The 18,437-nt window shown below is 35.7% G+C and overlaps 1 protein-coding gene across 1 annotated transcript; it reads right to left on the bottom strand.

The window, feature by feature from the left end:
- Window positions 1-2,636: 2,636 nt before the first annotated feature.
- Window positions 2,637-15,295, bottom strand: LOC116421182 (beta-microseminoprotein-like). The gene is made up of 3 exons (XM_031949528.1): window positions 15,210-15,295; window positions 8,369-8,471; window positions 2,637-2,998 (listed from the first exon to the last, which is right to left on the bottom strand). The coding sequence occupies exons 1-3, from the start codon at window positions 15,256-15,258 to the stop codon at window positions 2,869-2,871; spliced, it is 282 nt and encodes a 93-aa protein (XP_031805388.1). The 5' UTR covers window positions 15,259-15,295; the 3' UTR covers window positions 2,637-2,868.
- Between the last annotated feature and the right edge of the window lie 3,142 nt (window positions 15,296-18,437).

Here is an 18,437-nt window from a genome sequence, read left to right as displayed (position 1 = left end):
ATATCAACTAAGCCTGATGATAAATACAGTGTTCTCCATTTATAGTTTCCTACATTTTTGAGGATGAAAGGATAATATATTTTCTTATCTCTGGGACCAAGGTTTTTCATTATAATATGATAGTTTCAGGTTTTTTATTCTTTCCATTCACTTGTTTTATTCACTGAGTGTATTATTTTTCTACTTTTGTTTGCTGTTCCCTGCATTAGTTCATGTCTTCCCATGCTGCTTTGAATTTTTCATAGTCATCATTTTTTAAGCCATAGATATATTGCATTACATTAATGTATTGATATTTGTTTAGCTTTTCCTCAGTCTGTGGGAATCTTCTTTGTATCTAGTTCTTTGATACCACAAAAAGTTCTATTAATATGAATGTTAGTGTATATAAGATCTTTCTATCCGTTGGCCTTTGTCCTCATTGGGATATATGCCTAATAGAGGGATCACTGAGTGGAAGGAAGGAAGGAAAAAAAGAGGGAATGAAGAAAGTAGGAAAGAAGGAAGGTTTGCTTTAGAAGTCAAGAAGCCAGGATTTGGGCCAGAAGGGAAATGAAGACTTCCCATTAGAGCTGGCCGCTTCATAAAATGGAAACTCCAGGGGGTAGGCCTTAGCAAGGGATACTGTTGCCAAAACAAAACAAAACAAAATGATGAGGAGCGTAACAGTAAAACATTTTTTAAAAAATTAATGGATAGATAATTTAGAAGCAGAAAAATAGGACAGCTTTGAAACTAATATGTTGAATTATTACTTTTTAAAAAGCCATATGCAATAGTAATTTGAAGTTTCATATACAAACCTTTTTTTCCTGTATTTGCACATTAAAATGTTCATGTTTTTGGTTTAGAATAACAAAAAAATAGAAGTTATAGCCATGCAAAAGTGAAATGTGTTGCCTTTGGAGATAATGCACACTATCTACCAAATGTTTTTTAAATTGAATTTGATCTAATTAAGTAATAGATTCTCCCTTTTTTTAGGTCTTTAAGCAACTGCTGGATAGCCACTTAAGTATATTTTATTTTTATTTATTTTTAAGATTGGAGCTTTTTTATCTCATCTAGTCAAGAAATGCATGGGTAACTCATAGACCTAATATCGCTACTAAGAGATTATTTGATACATGGTTTTGTGTCATTTGATATTTGAATTCGGGTTAATTTTTACCATTCCATAATTTAGGATACTGGATAACATAGTATATAGTATATAGCAGCACTCAGAATTTCTGAGCTCAAGAGACCTTCTAGCTTCAGTCTTCCTGATAGCTGCAATTATAGATGTGTGCCACCATAGTGACCTTGGTTATAGTTTTCTTTGTAAAGCATTTTTTAATTAAAGCTTTTTATTTACAAAATATATGCATGGGTAATTTTTCAACATTGACTCTTGCAAAACTTTGTGTTTTAAATTTTCCTCTCCTTCCCCCCACCCTCTCCCCTAGATGGCAGGTAATATGTACTATATATATATATATATGTGTATATATATATATATATACATATTTATATAGTTATCTTGCATAAGAAAAATCAGATTAAAAAGGGAAAAAAAACTGAAAAAAAAAAAGTAAGCAAACAACAAGAGAAAGTGAAAATGCTATGTTGTAGTCCACATTCCATTCCCACAATCTCTCTGGGTATAGATTACTCTCTTCATCACAAGATTATTGGAACTTTAGTTATAGTTTAAAGGAGATTCTTTTTCAGATACAGTTAAATTAAATGCTACCTAAGATTTCTTTCAATCAAAAATCCTGTGATTCTAGGTTTCCCATTTAAGCTATCTAAGATTAGTATGTAGCCTTGTAGGTAGTAAGTTTGCCATCACTACAAATTTTTCTTTCTTTCTTTTTTTTTTTTTTTGAGTTTTTAATCAGTTTTTTCCGTTTTTCATATCACTACAGTTATCACAAACATCACTTTTCCTTCTTGTCTTCTATACTTCCTCCTCCTCCCCTAGAGCCATATCTAGGATAAATAGAGATTTTTTTAGAGAAGGAAAAAAAACAGGCAACCAAACTGATTGATACATTGGAAGAACCTGAAAGGTGTAATGTATAACAAATGTGAACCTCCCATCTCCATGAAGGGATAGGTATTTCCTCTGATGTCTCTTTGTTCAAATTCTGCTTGATTTTTATAATTCTATTATATTCACTTTTAATTTTTTTGTGTTCTTTCCATTTACATTGTTGTAGTTACTCTGCATTCTGTTTTCTTGGCTCTACTTACTTCATTCAGCTACAGTTTATATAGAACTTTTCATTTTGTCCATATATATAACAAATGATTCTTTGCAGCACAGTAATATCCCATTACATTTATGTATCCCAGTTTGGTTAGCCACTCCCAATTAATGGCCATCTACTTCATTTCCAATTGCTAGCTATCAAAAAAGTGCTGCTATAAATATTTTGGAATATATGGGGAATTTCTTCTTATTGATGGCTTCTTTGGGGTATAAACCCAATAATGGAGTGTGTGGTTCAAAGGGTCTGGACATTTTAGTCATTTTGTTTGCAAACTTCAAATTGCTTTCCAAAATGGTTGTACCACTACTCTCTTTCATACTAAAGAGGAAATCCATTAAAGAGGGCATTTTCCATGAGTAATAATACGCCAAAATTTAATGAAACTTGAAGAAGATAATTTATTTATCTGCATTTAGCAGATGAAAAATTATAATCCACAGCATCTGAGGAAAACAGATTATGTAGAACCAGATGAGAACTGGGGAGAATACAATGAATTTGGAGCTAAAGATGAGAATGATTCTGTCCAATAGTGAGTGCAGTTCTTCCTTCTCCAGATCTTAGTGAGTTCCTTCTTAATTTGTTGACAGGAGAGAGAAATTCAAAGACTTTAACCTGAAGCACTCATAATTTCACACTTCTTACCAGGATTGGCCTTCTTCACAATGTGAACACTACAGGTCTTTAGGTCAAAAATATCTACACAATTTTCTCTGTCGAATATAATGGGAATTAGGTAGCTTTGGGAAAGAAAAAGAAAAGACAAAAAAAAAAAAGAAGCTGGTTAGAATCTTCTTTGATCATCTCTTCCATGAAGCTCTCTTCCCTTATTACCCCCTTCTAAGGAAGACTAATTTTCCTTCTCATCTTGTAAATTAACAGGCAATTCCATAATAAACTAGTAAAAGTGATTCCACTGAATTCTTTGAATTTGGGGATATGTTTTACAACATTTTCTAAAATTTCTTCCTGACTGGTAGGTGCATAATAGGAGAGGCCAGAAACATAGGCATGAACAGATCCTGGAGAACTATGATGACAGTGGTAGAGATTTTGAATGCAAGGAACTTGGGATGCAAGGTTGGCCAGTAACTAGAGGCAAAACCAAAACATTACTGAACTGAATTGGAACTTTTGAAAATATCAGTGGAAGGTAAGATGGAGAATAGGGCCACTTTCTTTTATTCCAACTTTTGTCCCCACTTATAGGGCCCAGAATCATGGCCTTTCTTTTTTTATCTGCCATGACCTTTAGGTGCTAGAAGAATTTGGAACTTCTCCCCTGACCTTCCTTCCACTCACTAAAAGTGATGAGTGTGAATTGACCAGAAACAATCAGCTGAGCATTCCACAGAGTAGCTCTAGACACTAGTTATTAATTTTATCATACAAGACAATGCATGTGACTATAGCATGGATTGTACATAATAATGAATATATAGTCATTAATAAGAAAGGGAGATTGAGAAATCAAGAATAGTTCTTGAAAGTAGAGATAGGAGAGTTTCCTAAGTTAGTAAAATTGTAGCACATATGATACAGTACTTTCTAAACCTATTCAGAGCCAACCCTTGTGAGTTTGTCAGTGAGAGGGAGAATTGTCTAGAAACACATAGTTTCCTGAGCACCTGCTGCTGAGCAATGAGCAAGATTGAAGGATAATTATTTCTTCCTCTAGGAGATCTCAAAACTTTTTGGTTACTTTGCTACAGTATTTCTTAGCCAGCTCAGGGTTATAAACAAATAGCCATCCAACATGAACTGAATCCTTTTTGACAGAACCACTAAGACAATAGTAGATGACCTTAGGCTAGAATTGCCTTATGACAGGACATCCTTCACATTTGTACTTCTCAGTGCTTAACACAATGGCATGTAGTAGGTTGCTGAATGATTGATTAAGGGACATCATGGTTTTCTATTGTTGGAGAAAACAGGGCAACTAGTCAGGTATAAGTAGCTATCATTACTGTAGCCGAGGGATGCCCATCAAATTATATCTATCTCACACCACATGTCACATATATTGATAATCTAAAGATTTAGCACTATTCTAATATAAAAACATTTAAAATGAAGTACGCTTTTATTTTTTCAACCAAGGAAATATTCATTTCTTTTCTATTTCTTCCTAACCCTAAGGTTTTTCAGTTTATAATTGTAGAAACATATAAAAAACCTTTTTTTAAAAGTTTCTCTAGAAATATTGAGAAATATCATTTCTTGACTCTTAAATACTTCTAAAACCCTTGGAAAAACCCTTTGGAAAGGTGGGTGTTTGGTCAAGGACAAAGAAGCTTTTCTTATTAATAAATTAAGGGGATAGTATCCAATTTTTTCCTTTAAAAAAATTACTCTTGTTTAAATCATTGTCTCCTTATTTATATAGAGCTGATGGGAGCCATGATTCATCCTTTTCCATTAAAAAGGGGTAGAGAGATACAAATATAGATAAAGTGTGTGTGTGTGTGTGTGTGTGTGTGTGTGTGTGTGTGTGTACCAGGAAAGTCCTTTTGTTTACTCCAGTAATGAGGGGACTGGCCTAGAAAGGAAGGGGATTATTGCTCAACTATTCAGGAATATTAACCTAAACTGTATGCTATATACTACGATCTTTTCCTTTTTCCCAATTCTGCCCTGAAATTGTGTTGGGGGAAAAAAGTCATGTTTGTGGGCAGGGGGGGAAACTATATATCTCTATCCCTCTCCAAGTCAGAAGTGGTTTGGATATTAGTTTGATGATAAATTGAGTAAAATCATTTCTGGCATATTTGTGCCTTTAAATGCAGATTACATATGATTATTAATATTTTTCTCTTTGACATTACCTAAAACTTCATAATTTTTTCAATGCCTTTTAGATCCCCCTGGAAGTTTCATTGCTTCCCATGTAAACATTATAAAGAAGATCATAGTAACTACTTGGCTTGAGAAGTTTCAGGAAATTTCCTATCAGACAGTGCAAATGTTAACCAGGAAGAGAACAGATCTCTTTGGTTGTTATGAGGTCAAAAGATTGTGTTTCTTAATATCTCCTCAGAAAGTAGTCACCATCTATCATTTCTTGATTGGTTTTCAATTCTTACTGGGTAGTCTGTCACCTAACAGCACTTATGTATCTTTCTTTGGTCAACCAGAAGATATCTGTTCTATCTCTTCCTTTAAGAAGGATCCAACTTCTTTCTCTTCAGGAAGAGCTTTATATTTATTTCCTAATTCCAAATATTCAGTGGTCCTCTTCCTTCTTTATGCCACATTCTTCCACACTCAAATCTCTTCAGCTATTTCTTCATATCTCTGCCTCTTCACAATTTCTTTTTCCTTGGGGCAGCTAGATGGAATAGTGGATAGAGAGCAAGCCTGGAGCCAGTAAAACCTGAATTCAAATCCTGCCTCAGACACCATGTCAACTGTGAACAAATCACTTCAACTCTGCTTGCCTCAATTTCCTCAAGTATAAAATGGGGATAATAATAGTACTCATCTCAGGTTGTGGTGAGGACCAAATGCTTAGCATATTGCCTGATATATACCAGGCATTTAATAAATATTTATTTCTTTCCTTGTTTGTTTTCATGTTGAAGCCTTTTAATATTTTAGAAAAACATTTCATTCTCCATGAAAATACAAAGAGATGCTTTTTGAAATTCTTCTCTTCTAAGAGTGGAATGGATACACTTTGAGCATAAATAACAACCCTTGGCCAAAGTGGAAATATAAATGGCATACACTATCTAGGTTACTGTAAGATTCTTCCTTATTCTCCATACTTGCTGGGAATAACACACTATTTCTTTGAAATAATCTCAAAATACTCAACCATGTTCAAAATTCATAAAAATGCCACTTCTGCTTCATCAAAGTCACTGATACTTATGCTAAATATCATTGTCAAAACCAGATCCTTGTTAGATCCTACTAGATTAATCCTACTAAAACTCTGAACTATTCATTTGGCTGGTCTAGACATTCAACCAACTTTAAAAGCACCTACAAGTATAATCATCTAGCCCATATTTTTCTGTCTTGTCCACAAAGATAAGCATGAGTGACATTATCAAATGCTTTAATGAAGTCTAGGTGAATGAGGTGAATGACAGGGGATAAGTATTATAGGAATATCAGTACAGAATTGAAAAAAGGCCTTAGAGAGAATCTTTTCCTTTTACAGATGTGGGAGCTAAAGGCCAATGAGGTTAATTGATTTACTTAAAGTTCCATAGGTAATCAGAGAAAGTATTAGGATTTGAATATGAGATCTCAAATTGATGAGAATAAAACTCTGTTTGATCTGAGTCCCTGTAAAATTATGTAAAATCACCAACAAAATGTCTCCTTTAATCTACAAATCCAAATGGTCTTGCACCCTCCCGAGGAAAATAAGCTTCCTTGAAGGAAGTCATGACTCCAGGCAAGATTTCACATCCACTCAGGACTTCTCTTAGACGCATGCATAAAATGGGTCTTCAGAAAATGACCCTTTGCAGATCACTTCTCTCTTGAGAATGATATGCCCACCAAGAAATACCTCTTGGTGTTTCTTTAACAATAAAGGTTTTCTGCCATAGTCTTTGGGTCTAGCAAAATTCCTTCCGTGAACTTGGGCCTTGGACAGCTGACCCTCACTCATTCCTGCCTCACCTCTTCTTCGGTACCCTCAGACCTCAACAGAATTAAGTAACCTCTGTCAATATGATCTGGCTAGATGGATAGATGGAATGTGAGAGGTATTTCAAAGGAAGAACTGATAGCAATTGACCATCAATTGAATATGGTATATGGAGGAAAGACAAGAGATCACTGAGGTTTAATGCCTAATTGTCTAGGAGAATGGTGATACCAGGAATAGAAGTTGAGAGATGGGACAAATTTGATTGGTGGGGCTGGAAAGGTGCTAAGTTCAGTTCTGGACTTGTAGAGTTTAAAAGCCTGTCTGTCACTTCTTTACTCTTTGACTTCCCCAGAATATGGCTAAAACAATCCTTTTTGCAATCATTAGCATTTTTCTCAAGCCCCAAATTATTCTGGATTTTAGTCTTTGTTATATGCCCCTGATTATATCTTTTATAAATTATATCCTTGCAAAATCTGAGTTTATTAAAGAAGTCCTGTGTGGTCACATCAGTCTCTCTAGATGCCTTCTTCTTTTCTTCTTCATCAGAATTATTTGTAAATAGGTCATCGGAACTATATTTTTTAGAACTTCCCATACTTCTAGAACTATCTTCCCTTTGAATTCCTCAGTTCAATTCCTACTATTAATTTTACCTCTGCCTTAAAGCCTTTTTTAGATTCAAACAGTCGCTTTGGGAAGCATCATTTTTGCATACAAATAAATATTACAAAGACAATGGCAGACAACAGAAAGAGCCCTGGACTTATAGTTAAAAGATCTGAATTCAAGTCCTTGCTTTTTTACTTACAAGCCATGTGACTTTGAACAATTTAGTTACCAGTTTCCTCACCTGTAAAATTAAGATAACAACCCCTAGATCTCCTACCTCATGGGGATTTTTGTGAATGCCAAATAAGACACTGGATAGGATGCTAAATAGCTATATAAATGTTAATTATTCTTACATAATACATAATCTGTGATTCTTTACTCTTCTGCAGAATAGTGACCTGGAATATGTATATAAGTTGATTATCCAAAAATAATTCTAATTTGATCATGAGATATATTCTATGGTACTTTCAGTAAGAATGTACCTTCTTAATTCTTCTTTGTTTTACTTGGTATTCAAATACTTTCATTTTCCTTAAGAAAATATCAGGAAGTATATTAAATTGGTGACTGTCTCACAGAGTGGGGAAATGAAGGCAGGAGAAAGAGAGAAAATTCAAAATTCAAAATTTTTTTTGAAAAAATGAATTTTGGAGGCAACTAGCTATGGGACTCTGGGCAAGCAAGTTGACCTCTCTGAGACTCAGAGTTAAAGGGTGATATAAATGTGAGCTATAATTGGCTCACAGAAAAATTATTTTTGAAAGAAGATTCATCGAACTAAAGATTTCTTTTTAATATTTTATCATAAAAGCAAAGGGCAGATGATCATCAATAACTGAGATTACTCTGTTCAGAGTAGTTCTGGTGGACTGGAATTTACCTGAGGCAGCAAGTCATGTGTTTCTCGTAACACCTACAGTCTTGACAGTCTTTAGTCCTCCATTTTTTCCCATTTGCATAGTAATCATCATCCATGAAGCAGCCTAAACACACAAATGTTAACATCTTTCAGTGAAAAGATGGAGAAGTATTGCTTTAACACCAAGAATGTCAGTTATTCAACCACTTAGCAAAATGAGTTTTGCTTTCTCTAAATGGCACTTGGGCCACATTTATGGTAAGAAATGAACTGAAAGTGCAGCTAGGTGACATAGTAGATGGAACATTACTCCTGAAGTCAGGAAGACCTGAGTTCAAATCAGACCTTAGACAATTAACACTTACTGGGCAAGTCACTTAACCCCATTTGCCTCACCTAAATAAATTTATTTTTTTTAAAAGTAGCAAGCTAAAGCAAGAAAATAGACAATTGTTTGTTATTATATATATATATATATATATATATATATATATATATAGTATATTCCAAACTTATCTTTTTAATTATCCAAAGTCATGATGACTAGGAATTCTGGTGTCTAAAACAAGGGCAGGTGGAATGGGGAAGAATCTGGGACAAGCTATAACACCAGGCATGGAAAGACATTATAGAGGAACCCTGTTGGAGGTGGGGAGAAGTTCACCTCAAGATCTGGAAGATCTTGGGATCTTAACTTAGTGGGATATTTTTAGATTTTTAATTTTCAAAAATGTAATTTTAAATTCTTATTCTCTCTGTAGCCCTTTCCCCATTCATTTAGAAGACAATGTAAAATTCCCCTATTCTATATGTGAAGTTATATAATGAATATTTCTACATTAGCTATGTTGAAAAAAAAACCCTCAAAGGCAAGAAAAAAAGTTAAAAACAATATGCTTCAATTTGTACTCAAGAGGTCATCAGTTCTCTCTCTGGAGGGAGAGATCATTTTTCCATTATAAACCCTTTAAAATTCTCTTAGATCATTGTCAGAATAGCTAAGTCTTTCATAGTAGGTCATTGTTACAACATTTCTTATAGCATATAATATTCCTTCATGGTCATATACTACAATTTGCTCAGTCATTCCCCAACTGATGGGTTTCCCTTCAATTTCTAATTCTTTGTCACCATAAAAAAAGCTTCTATAAATATTTCTACATATAGATCCTTTCTCTTTTTCTTTAATCTCTTTGGGACACTAGTCTGATTTTATCTCATTTTCAGGTATATAGAAAGGGTAACTCATCTCCTGGAGAAATTTAACTATTTCTTGTAGCTCAACTGATGATTCTTAAATCTTGGAATGTATGGAGACCATGCAGCAGACACAGAGACTGATGGGTAAATGGAATTCATCGAACTAAAGATTTCTTTTTAATATTTTATCATAAAAGCAGAGGGCATGGATCACCAGGACCCAAAGAAGATCCTGAATATCAGTTGGGCAAGGGAGGCAAGGGTATAAGGAAGGATAGCTGCTGCAGATTCAGGACCATTAGTGGCCCAACTGGCAGAAGCTGGAATGATGGATCTCAGGTCCTCGGCCCCTCACTTTTCCCTTCAAAGTTCCTAGAATCCTTTGGACACCCTCTCCTTCAGATGCTCTGATATCTGCACTCTTGCTGAGGAGCTCTTGGGCAAGTTAACAGTGCTAAAGCTTTTCAAACTGTTCTGGAAATCATTCCTTGTATCTGTTTTGGTTTGGTAGTTTTATGGTTAAAATGACTGTTATTTAAAAATCATTGATACCTTTTGTTTTTACATCACAATAACTCCCACCACATTTTAAACATTTTGTATCACATTCATTGTCCATCTCTATAAAGACAAAGGAAATAGGTTTTCCTGTGACATTCACGGTCTGGGGTGTGGGGAGGGGAAATGAGAGGATGATCTCTCTCTTAGTCATTGTTGGCAAAATTCTTGCCAGAATCCTTCTTAACAGAATCCTTCATCTTGAAGATGATCATCTACATGAGAACCAATGTGGCTTCAGAAAGAGTTGAGGAACGGTCAACATTGTATTTGCTGCTTGACAACTCCAAGAAAAATGCCTGGAACTGTAATCTATACACAACATTCATTGATTTGACCAAGGCTTTTGTTACTGTTAATCATGAGGATTTGTGGGAAATTATGGCAAAATTTGGATGCCTGAAGTCCATCAATATCGTATGTCATTTTCATGATAGCATGGATAATGGATGACACTCTTGCACTTTCCCAATTACCAATGCCGTGTGCTTGCTCCCATGCTTTTTAGCATGATGTTTTCAGCAATGTTGTCAACTGCCTTCAGCAAGGACAAAAACAGCATCAAGGTCAGCTCTCTCACTGATGGTAAATGATTTAACTTGAAAAGGGGACAAGCCAAAACGAAGGTGGAGGGAGAGTTAGTGCAAGATTTTTTTGTTTGTATTTGATTGGGTACAAGATGCAACAAAGTATGGATTGATTCTCTGCTGCTTATTCTAATTTTGGCCTAACGATTATTACCAAGAAAACCCAGGTCCTTCACTAGCCAGCACCTCATCATATCCCATCAGTTCTAGCAAATGGAGAAATGTTGAATTCTGTGAATAAGTTCGCTTACCTTGGCAGTATACTTCCCTGGAATGTACACATAAATGATGAGGTGGACACATGCATTGCCTGAGCTACCTCAGTATTTGAGCGACTCCGAAAGAAAGTATGGAGCAAAGAGGTATCAGACTGACTATCAAATGGAAGGTCATTGCACTGACTTCATTGTTGTAGGCCTGTGAAACCTGGAAAGTATCCAGCACCATGACAGAAAACTAAATTGCTTCTTAGGAAGATCACCTGGCAAGAAAAGGTACCAGACACCGAGATCCTTTCCCAAGCTAAACAGCTCAGCATTCAAACTGTACTGCAGAGAGGGCGTCTCTGAGGACTGGACAATTGTTCAAATGCCTAAGGGAAGCTTCCCTAAAAGACTACTTTACAGAGAACTCACATGAGACAAGCATTCATATAGAGGTCAGAAGGACACTCCCAAGGTCTCTGAACTTCGGAACTGATCTTATGACATGACGGACACTGACAAAGAACCACCTAGCAAGGTGTCCCTGCATCAAAGAAGGCAACATGATGCTCTATGAGCAAAGCAGGATTACAAAAGCTCAAAAGAAATGTGAGATGCACTAGAGGCATCTCCACTTCAAGTGTTCATGTGGTCTAAGTCATCAGCATTCTTATATATCACTAACAAAATCCAACAGTCAGAGTTACAAAGAGAAATTCCATTTAAAGTAACTACTGATAATATAAAACATTTAGGAATCTATCTGCCAAGGGAAAATCAGAAACTTTATGAGCAAAATTACAGACCACTTTTCACACAAATTAAGTCTGATCTAACCAATTGGAAAAATATTAAATGCTCTTGGATAGGGCGAGCAAATATAATAAAGATGACAATATTACCTAAACTAATCTATTTATTTAGCGCTATACCAATCAGACTCCCAAAAAACTATTTTAATGACCTAGAAAAAATAACAACAAAGTTCATATGGAAAAACAAAAGGTCAAGAATTTCAAGGGAATTAATGAAAAAAAAATCAAATGATGGTGGCTTAGCTGTACCAGATCTAAAATTATATTATAGAGCAGCAGTTACCAAAACTATTTGGTATTGGCTAAGGAATAGATTAGTTGATCAGTGGAATAGATTAGGTTCAAGGGATAAAACAGTCAACAAATATAGCAACCTAGTCTTTGACAAACCCAAAGATCCCAGCTTTTGGGATAAGAACTTACTGTTTGATAAAAATTGCTGGGAAAAATGGAAACTAATATGGCAGAAACTAGGCATTGATCCATACTTAACGCCGTACACCAAGATAAGGTCAAAATGGGTTCATGACCTAGGCATAAAGAATGAAATTATTAATAAATTAGAGGAACATAGGATAGTTTACCTCTCAGACCTGTGGAAGGGGAAGGTCTTTATGACCAAAGCAGAACTAGAGATCATTACTGATCACAAAATAGAAAATTTCGATTATACCAAACTGAAAAGTTTTTGTACAAACAAAACTAATGCAGACAAGATTAGAAGGGAAGCAATAAACTGGGAAAATATTTTTACAGTCAAAGGTTCTGATAAAGGCCTCATTTCCAAAATATATAGAGAATTAACTCTAATTTATAAAAAATCAAGCCATTCTCCAATTGAAAAATGGTCAAAGGATATGAACAGACAATTCTCAGATGAAGAAATTGAAACTATTTCTAGTCATATGAAAAGATGCTCCAAGTCATTATTAATCAGAGAAATGCAAATTAAGACAACTCTAAGATACCACTACACACCTGTCAGATTGGCTAAGATGACAGGAAAAAATAATGATGATTGTTGGAGGGGATGCGGGAAAACTGGGACATTGATGCATTGTTGGTGGAGTTGTGAACGAATCCAACCATTTTGGAGAGTAGTTTGGAACTATGCTCAAAAAAGTTATCAAACTGTGCATACCCTTTGATCCAGCAGTGTTACTACTGGGCTTATGTCCCAAAGAGATACTAAAGAAGGGAAAGGGACCTGTATGTGCACGAATGTTTGTGGCAGCCCTTTTTGTAGTGGCTAGAAACTGGAAAATGAATGGATGTCCATCATTTGGAGAATGGCTGAATAAATTGTGGTATATGAATATTATGGAATATTACTGTTCTGTAAGAAATGACCAACAGGATGATTTCAGAAAGGCCTGGAGAGACTTACATGAACTGATGCTGAGTGAAATGAGCAGGACCAGGAGATCATTATATACTTCAACAACAATACTAGATGATGACCAGTTCTGATGGACCTGGCCATCCTCAGCAATGAGATCAACCAAATCATTTCCAATGGATCAGTAATGAACTGAACCAGCTATGCCCAGAGAAAGAACTCTGGGAGATGACTAAAAACCATTACGTTGAATTCCCAATCCCTATATTTATGCCCACCTGCATTTTTGATTTCCTTCACAAGCTAATTATACAATATTTCAGAGTCTGATTCTTTTTGTACAGCAAAATAACGCGTTGGTCATGTACACTTATTGTGTATCTAAGTTATATTTTAATGTATTTAACATCTACTGGTCATCCTGCCATCTAGGGGAGGGGTGGGGGGGGTAAGAGGTGAAAAATTGGAACAAGAGGTTTGGCAATTGTTAATGCTGTAAAGTTATCCATGCATATAGCCTGTAAATAAAAGGCTATTAAAAAAAAGTGTTCATGTGGTCTCTCTGTGTCCAACCCGTGGTAGAGCCTTCCAAGCTCATATTGGACTGATGACAACAGTCAGATATGCTGGACCTTGACTCCCTAGAGGAGGCTCTAGAGCTATGATTCAGTCTGGAAGACAGTAGAACATGAGGAAGGCCCAGAAAATGTATAGAACAGTGGTTCTGTTGTCCAAGCCCTACCAATGACCAGAGCTCAGAGAAGCTATAAAATAGGAGCCTGGTAAAAGACGCCAGAGTCCCTAGTCTGTTGGACCCCATTTGAGGCTTTCTTGGCTAAGATACTGGGATGCTCTGCCATTTTCTTCTCCAGCTCATTTTACAGATGAGAAAACTGAGGCAGACAGGGTGAAGTGACTTGCTCAGGGTCACCCTGACACTACATAATGGATTAGAAGCCGGACGATGAGTCTTCCTGACGCCAGGTCGGCACTCGGTGGACTATGGCGCCACCTAGCTGCCCCAGATCTCTTTAGTGTTTTCCTAATGTGTGCTGAATGGTTTGGGCTTCTTAGTTTGTCATTCAAGGTCCTCTATAACCTCATGCTTATTGTCTAAATCAGGGGTCCTCAAACTTTTTAAAGAGGGGGCCAGTTCACTGTCCCTCAGACTGTTGGAGGGCCGGACTATAGTAAAAACAAAAACTTTGTTTTGTGGGCCTTTAAATAAAGAAACTTCATAGCCCTGGGTGAGGGGGATAAACGTCCTCATCTGCCACATCTGGCAGCGGGCCGTAGTTTGAGGACCCCCTGTATATCCCATGCTGCTCCATTCACCAGCAGGAGCGCATGACCTGTACTTTCTTGCCTCCAGGTCTTTGTTCACATAGTTGTCTGTGCCTCGGTATGCCTTCCTTTACCTATCACCATGTCTTGAATTCTTACCTAACTTGTAAAATACAATTTAAATGACTTCCCCTTCATGGATTTTTTTTTTTCCTGATCCCTACCTCCTTCAGGTCACACATAGCATTTTATTTACCTATCTCACACATTTATCATGTTATTCTATACTTCATGATGCATCTATGCTTGTCATACACTCCTACTAAAATAATTCACATTTCTATAACTCTTTAGGGTGTACAGTTATGAGACTCCATGCTGCATGGCTGCTTCACTTATTGTTTAGATACTCAAAAGAATATCACCAAAAAGTGTTTTTGTTCTAGACTCCAATTGTTGAAATGTCCTCCACAACTGCAAATCTGTAATCTGTGTTGATCCTTCACTAATCCTAAAGGTGCCTTCTGTATTTAGGATTAGTGTAGGATCAGCATAGTACTGGACCTGGGATAAGGAAGACTTAAATTCAAATCCAGCCTCAGACCCTTGCTAATTGTGTAACCCTGGGCAAATCAGTTTGCCTCAGTTTCCTCATCTGTAAAATGAGCTGGAGAAGGAAATGGCAAAATACATCAATATTTTTGCCATGAAAACCCCAAATGGAGTCAGACACGACTGAAATGACTGAATGACAAAAGCAAAGACTTCTCTTAATAAGAATATTAGTTGAAAGTTTCGATAATGAATTGTACATATTCAACTTAAGGCTCTGTCATGACTATGCCCCTGTCACAGAATTCCATTTATTGCTCTTACCTTTAGCACTGGGTGGGAAGTCTAATTGAAAACAGCTTGTATCTCCCATGTCAACTGTGAGGAGGAAGACGAGCAGGATGACTGGAGGAACCTTCAAAATAAGCCAGTTAGAATCATCAAAGTTTGTTGAAAAGGCATTTGGGGATGATGAAAATATGGGGGAAAAATCAATTGTTTACAAAGAAACTAAAATAAAGAGATCATTTTTGTTGGAGTGTCATATCAAGTACAAATACAAAAAGGAGACCTCTCCCAAACTATATTTGCAAAGTAGAAGCCCTCCCCGACATCCCATACATTAAAGAAAAATGAAAAAGTTATCAAAATTATCAATATAGCAATATACATATATAATATGTATATACTGTATGTATATAAATATAATATGTATATAAAATCTCCCACCTCTGCAAAGGGGTGGGTTGAAATTATCCTTTCATATTCTCCTCCTTGGAGTTATCTTGTTCTTTATTATTCTGCAACATTCACTTTTTTTTGGTAATTAATTTTTTTTTTGGTTCATATTGTTTTGTCATTCTGTATGTTGCTATTGTCTTCTTGTCTCTGGTATTTTATTCTGTATCATTTCCTATAAATCTTTCCATTTTCTCTATATTCATCACTTTCATAATTTTTAAAATTTAATTTAGTTTTTTTTCATTTTAATTTCCAAACTATCTCCATCCTTTCCTCCCTATCCCATACCATTTGACACAGACATCCCTCATCACTCCCAATACCTCCACCACATATTTTTATTTAGAACCATACTATGCAAACTTCCATTTATCAGTTCTTTCTCTGGAAGTGGATATCACCTTCCTTCATAGGTCCTTTGTCATTGATTTGAGTATTTACAATAGTCAGAATCATTTGGTCATTCATAGTTGTTCTTCAAACAAGATTATTGTTACTATATACAATATTCTTTTGATTCACATTTATCATTTTTCATAGCACAGAATCATTCCATTATCCTAAACAATCAATCAACTAAGAAACATTTATTAAGCACCTACTATGTGCCAAGTGGTTTGCTAAGCATTTCATGTATGTATAATCATTTGTTTTCCTCCCCAGCTGATAGGAATCTACTTTGTTTCCTGTTCTTGCTACCATAGGGACTTTCTTATCAATGACCTAGAAGCTTATCATCTAATAAGCTATTGTGAAAATAAGATAATAGATATGAATTATGCAAAATACTCTACCAATGATAATACTTCAAGGATTGATGATTTTATTACTGTGAGTACTCCTTTCACTATTTCAGATAACTTCCAAGTCATTATAGATGATAATACTTTTTCATTGTTGTCCAGTCTTATCATTAATGCAGGGAAACCACACTAAGAAAATTCCCTCCACCAAAACAGATCTGCATTTATTCTACAATTTATAATCTTATAGAAATGCTTAAAGCACTGAGTAGCTCTATGCTTTATCTACTGGCACAATAAATATCAGGAATTTTGAATCCAGGCTTTCCTAAATCTGAGGCTGGGTCTTTCACTAAATTAGTTCTCACTAATAATAATCAAAACTGACATTTATATAACATTTTATAATTTGTAAAACACTTTATATATGTTATCCCACTTAAATATATGTTCTCTTAGAGGCTCTTCCTAAGTTGCTCTGGCTAAAAAAGTTAATCACCTGGCAGTCAACCTACTGTTAACGCGACCCCCAACCAAGCAGAAAGGAAACTAGTATTAACTCACTACTATGAGCCAGGCATTATGCAAATATTATCTCTTTGATTTTTATACCCACCTTAGGAGTAAATTGTTATTATCCTCATTTTTCATGTGAGGAAACTGAGGCAGACAGAAGTCATGTGACTTGACCAGAGTCATGCAGTTAGTAGATTTTTAAACTCCGATCTTCCTGACTCTAGTTTATCTGCTATGGCATCAAGTTGCAGATTAAAATCATTTGATAATTTATTTTATGGTTTGGAGGTGACCTTCGGTTCTCAAATATTATGCCGATAGAGAATATGAATGACACCAGACAGCTGATGATCAAATGATAAATTTCCCCAACCTTAAAAACTCATAAAAGATTAGAGCAATGGAGCTCGGAAGAATCTGCTTTGTATCTCTGAATTTTTTTCCTTATTGTGTTTTTCTCCCGTTAGGTTTACAGGTTTGGAGTTAGAAGGTACTTTAGAGACAGAGGTGCCCCAAAGCACAACACACTTTAAAACCTAATATGCATCATTAACATTTCCTCCACCGTTTTCTTAAAATTAAATATTCAACAAAAACAATAAATCAAGTTGTGTTTTGTAGTATTTGCTGGTGTTTAACAACCAGCTCTCCAATAAGCTCCCTCCAATACATACTCTTGCTTAGAGGTCAAAAGTCAGTGTAGGGTTTCTTAACTTCCTATCCACCAACTCCCATGCATAGATTTCAAAAGCTCTATGAACTTGGGTGGGAAAACAATTACATCTTTATTTTCATTAACCTTTTACTGAAATTTAGAATTTCCTTCAATTATTTAAAGATTAAGAGACCTACTGTAGTTTAATTTCCCTCATTTCATGATCTGAGTTTAAGAGATTTGTCAGGGGTATTTGAGGAGGATTTAAACCTGGATTTTTCTGACTATATATAATTCAACACTTTATCCACAATGTCCTGATACTTCTATCATGCCCTCTTTTGCAACAGAACAGGAAAAGAACCAGTACAAAGAAATAAAAGGTTAATCTTTGCTTTACATCTGTCCTCTTCACTCTTATCTTTTTCCTCTTCAGAGATGGCAGCATAGGAGGTGAGAGACAGGAAGCATCCTTATAAGCAATGAGCATAAAGGTCATACAATTCCATATTTATAGTCTGATCTTCTCTTTCCAAGCAAGACCCATTCCCAACTCACGATGGAACTATGCTCCCTCCTCAGCCCCTTCCCCTTGTCATTTCTGTCATTTGGAGAATGGCAATTGAAACAATGAGATTGATTCTGTATCCTCTTTTAATTGATCCTATTTGTAGTTAATTGATTTTATCCTGTAACTGCCTGAATCATGGTTCTTTGTCTCAGAACTTAGTTCAGGTGTGTGATTATCAATTATGATAGACTTAGCTCTTCTCAGCAATACAATGATCCAAGACAATGCCAAGAAATTTATGATGGAAAGTGCTATCCACATCCAGAGAAACAACTAATTGATGGAGTCTGAATGAAGATCAAAGCATACTATTTTCACTTTCCCTT

The sequence above is a fragment of the Sarcophilus harrisii genome, chromosome 2 (genome assembly GCF_902635505.1).
Source record: "Sarcophilus harrisii chromosome 2, mSarHar1.11, whole genome shotgun sequence".
In the NCBI taxonomy this organism is placed as follows: Eukaryota; Metazoa; Chordata; class Mammalia; order Dasyuromorphia; family Dasyuridae; genus Sarcophilus; species Sarcophilus harrisii.
The sequence above is the reverse complement of the archived record's forward strand: the minus strand, read 5'-3'. Positions and strand labels throughout refer to the sequence as shown.

What these genes read in the sequence shown, in the direction of transcription:
- LOC116421182 (XM_031949528.1), bottom strand. Translation starts at nt 15,258, where the DNA reads ATGGGAGATACAAGCTGTTTTCAATTAGACTTCCCACCCAGTGCTAAA. An exon ending in CTTCCCACCCAGTGCTAAAG is followed by an intron (nt 8,472 to 15,209) that starts GTAAGAGCAATA and finishes TTGTGTGTTTAG; the next exon opens with GCTGCTTCATGGATGATGAT. An exon ending in CACATGACTTGCTGCCTCAG is followed by an intron (nt 2,999 to 8,368) that starts GTAAATTCCAGT and finishes TCTTTCCCAAAG; the next exon opens with CTACCTAATTCCCATTATAT.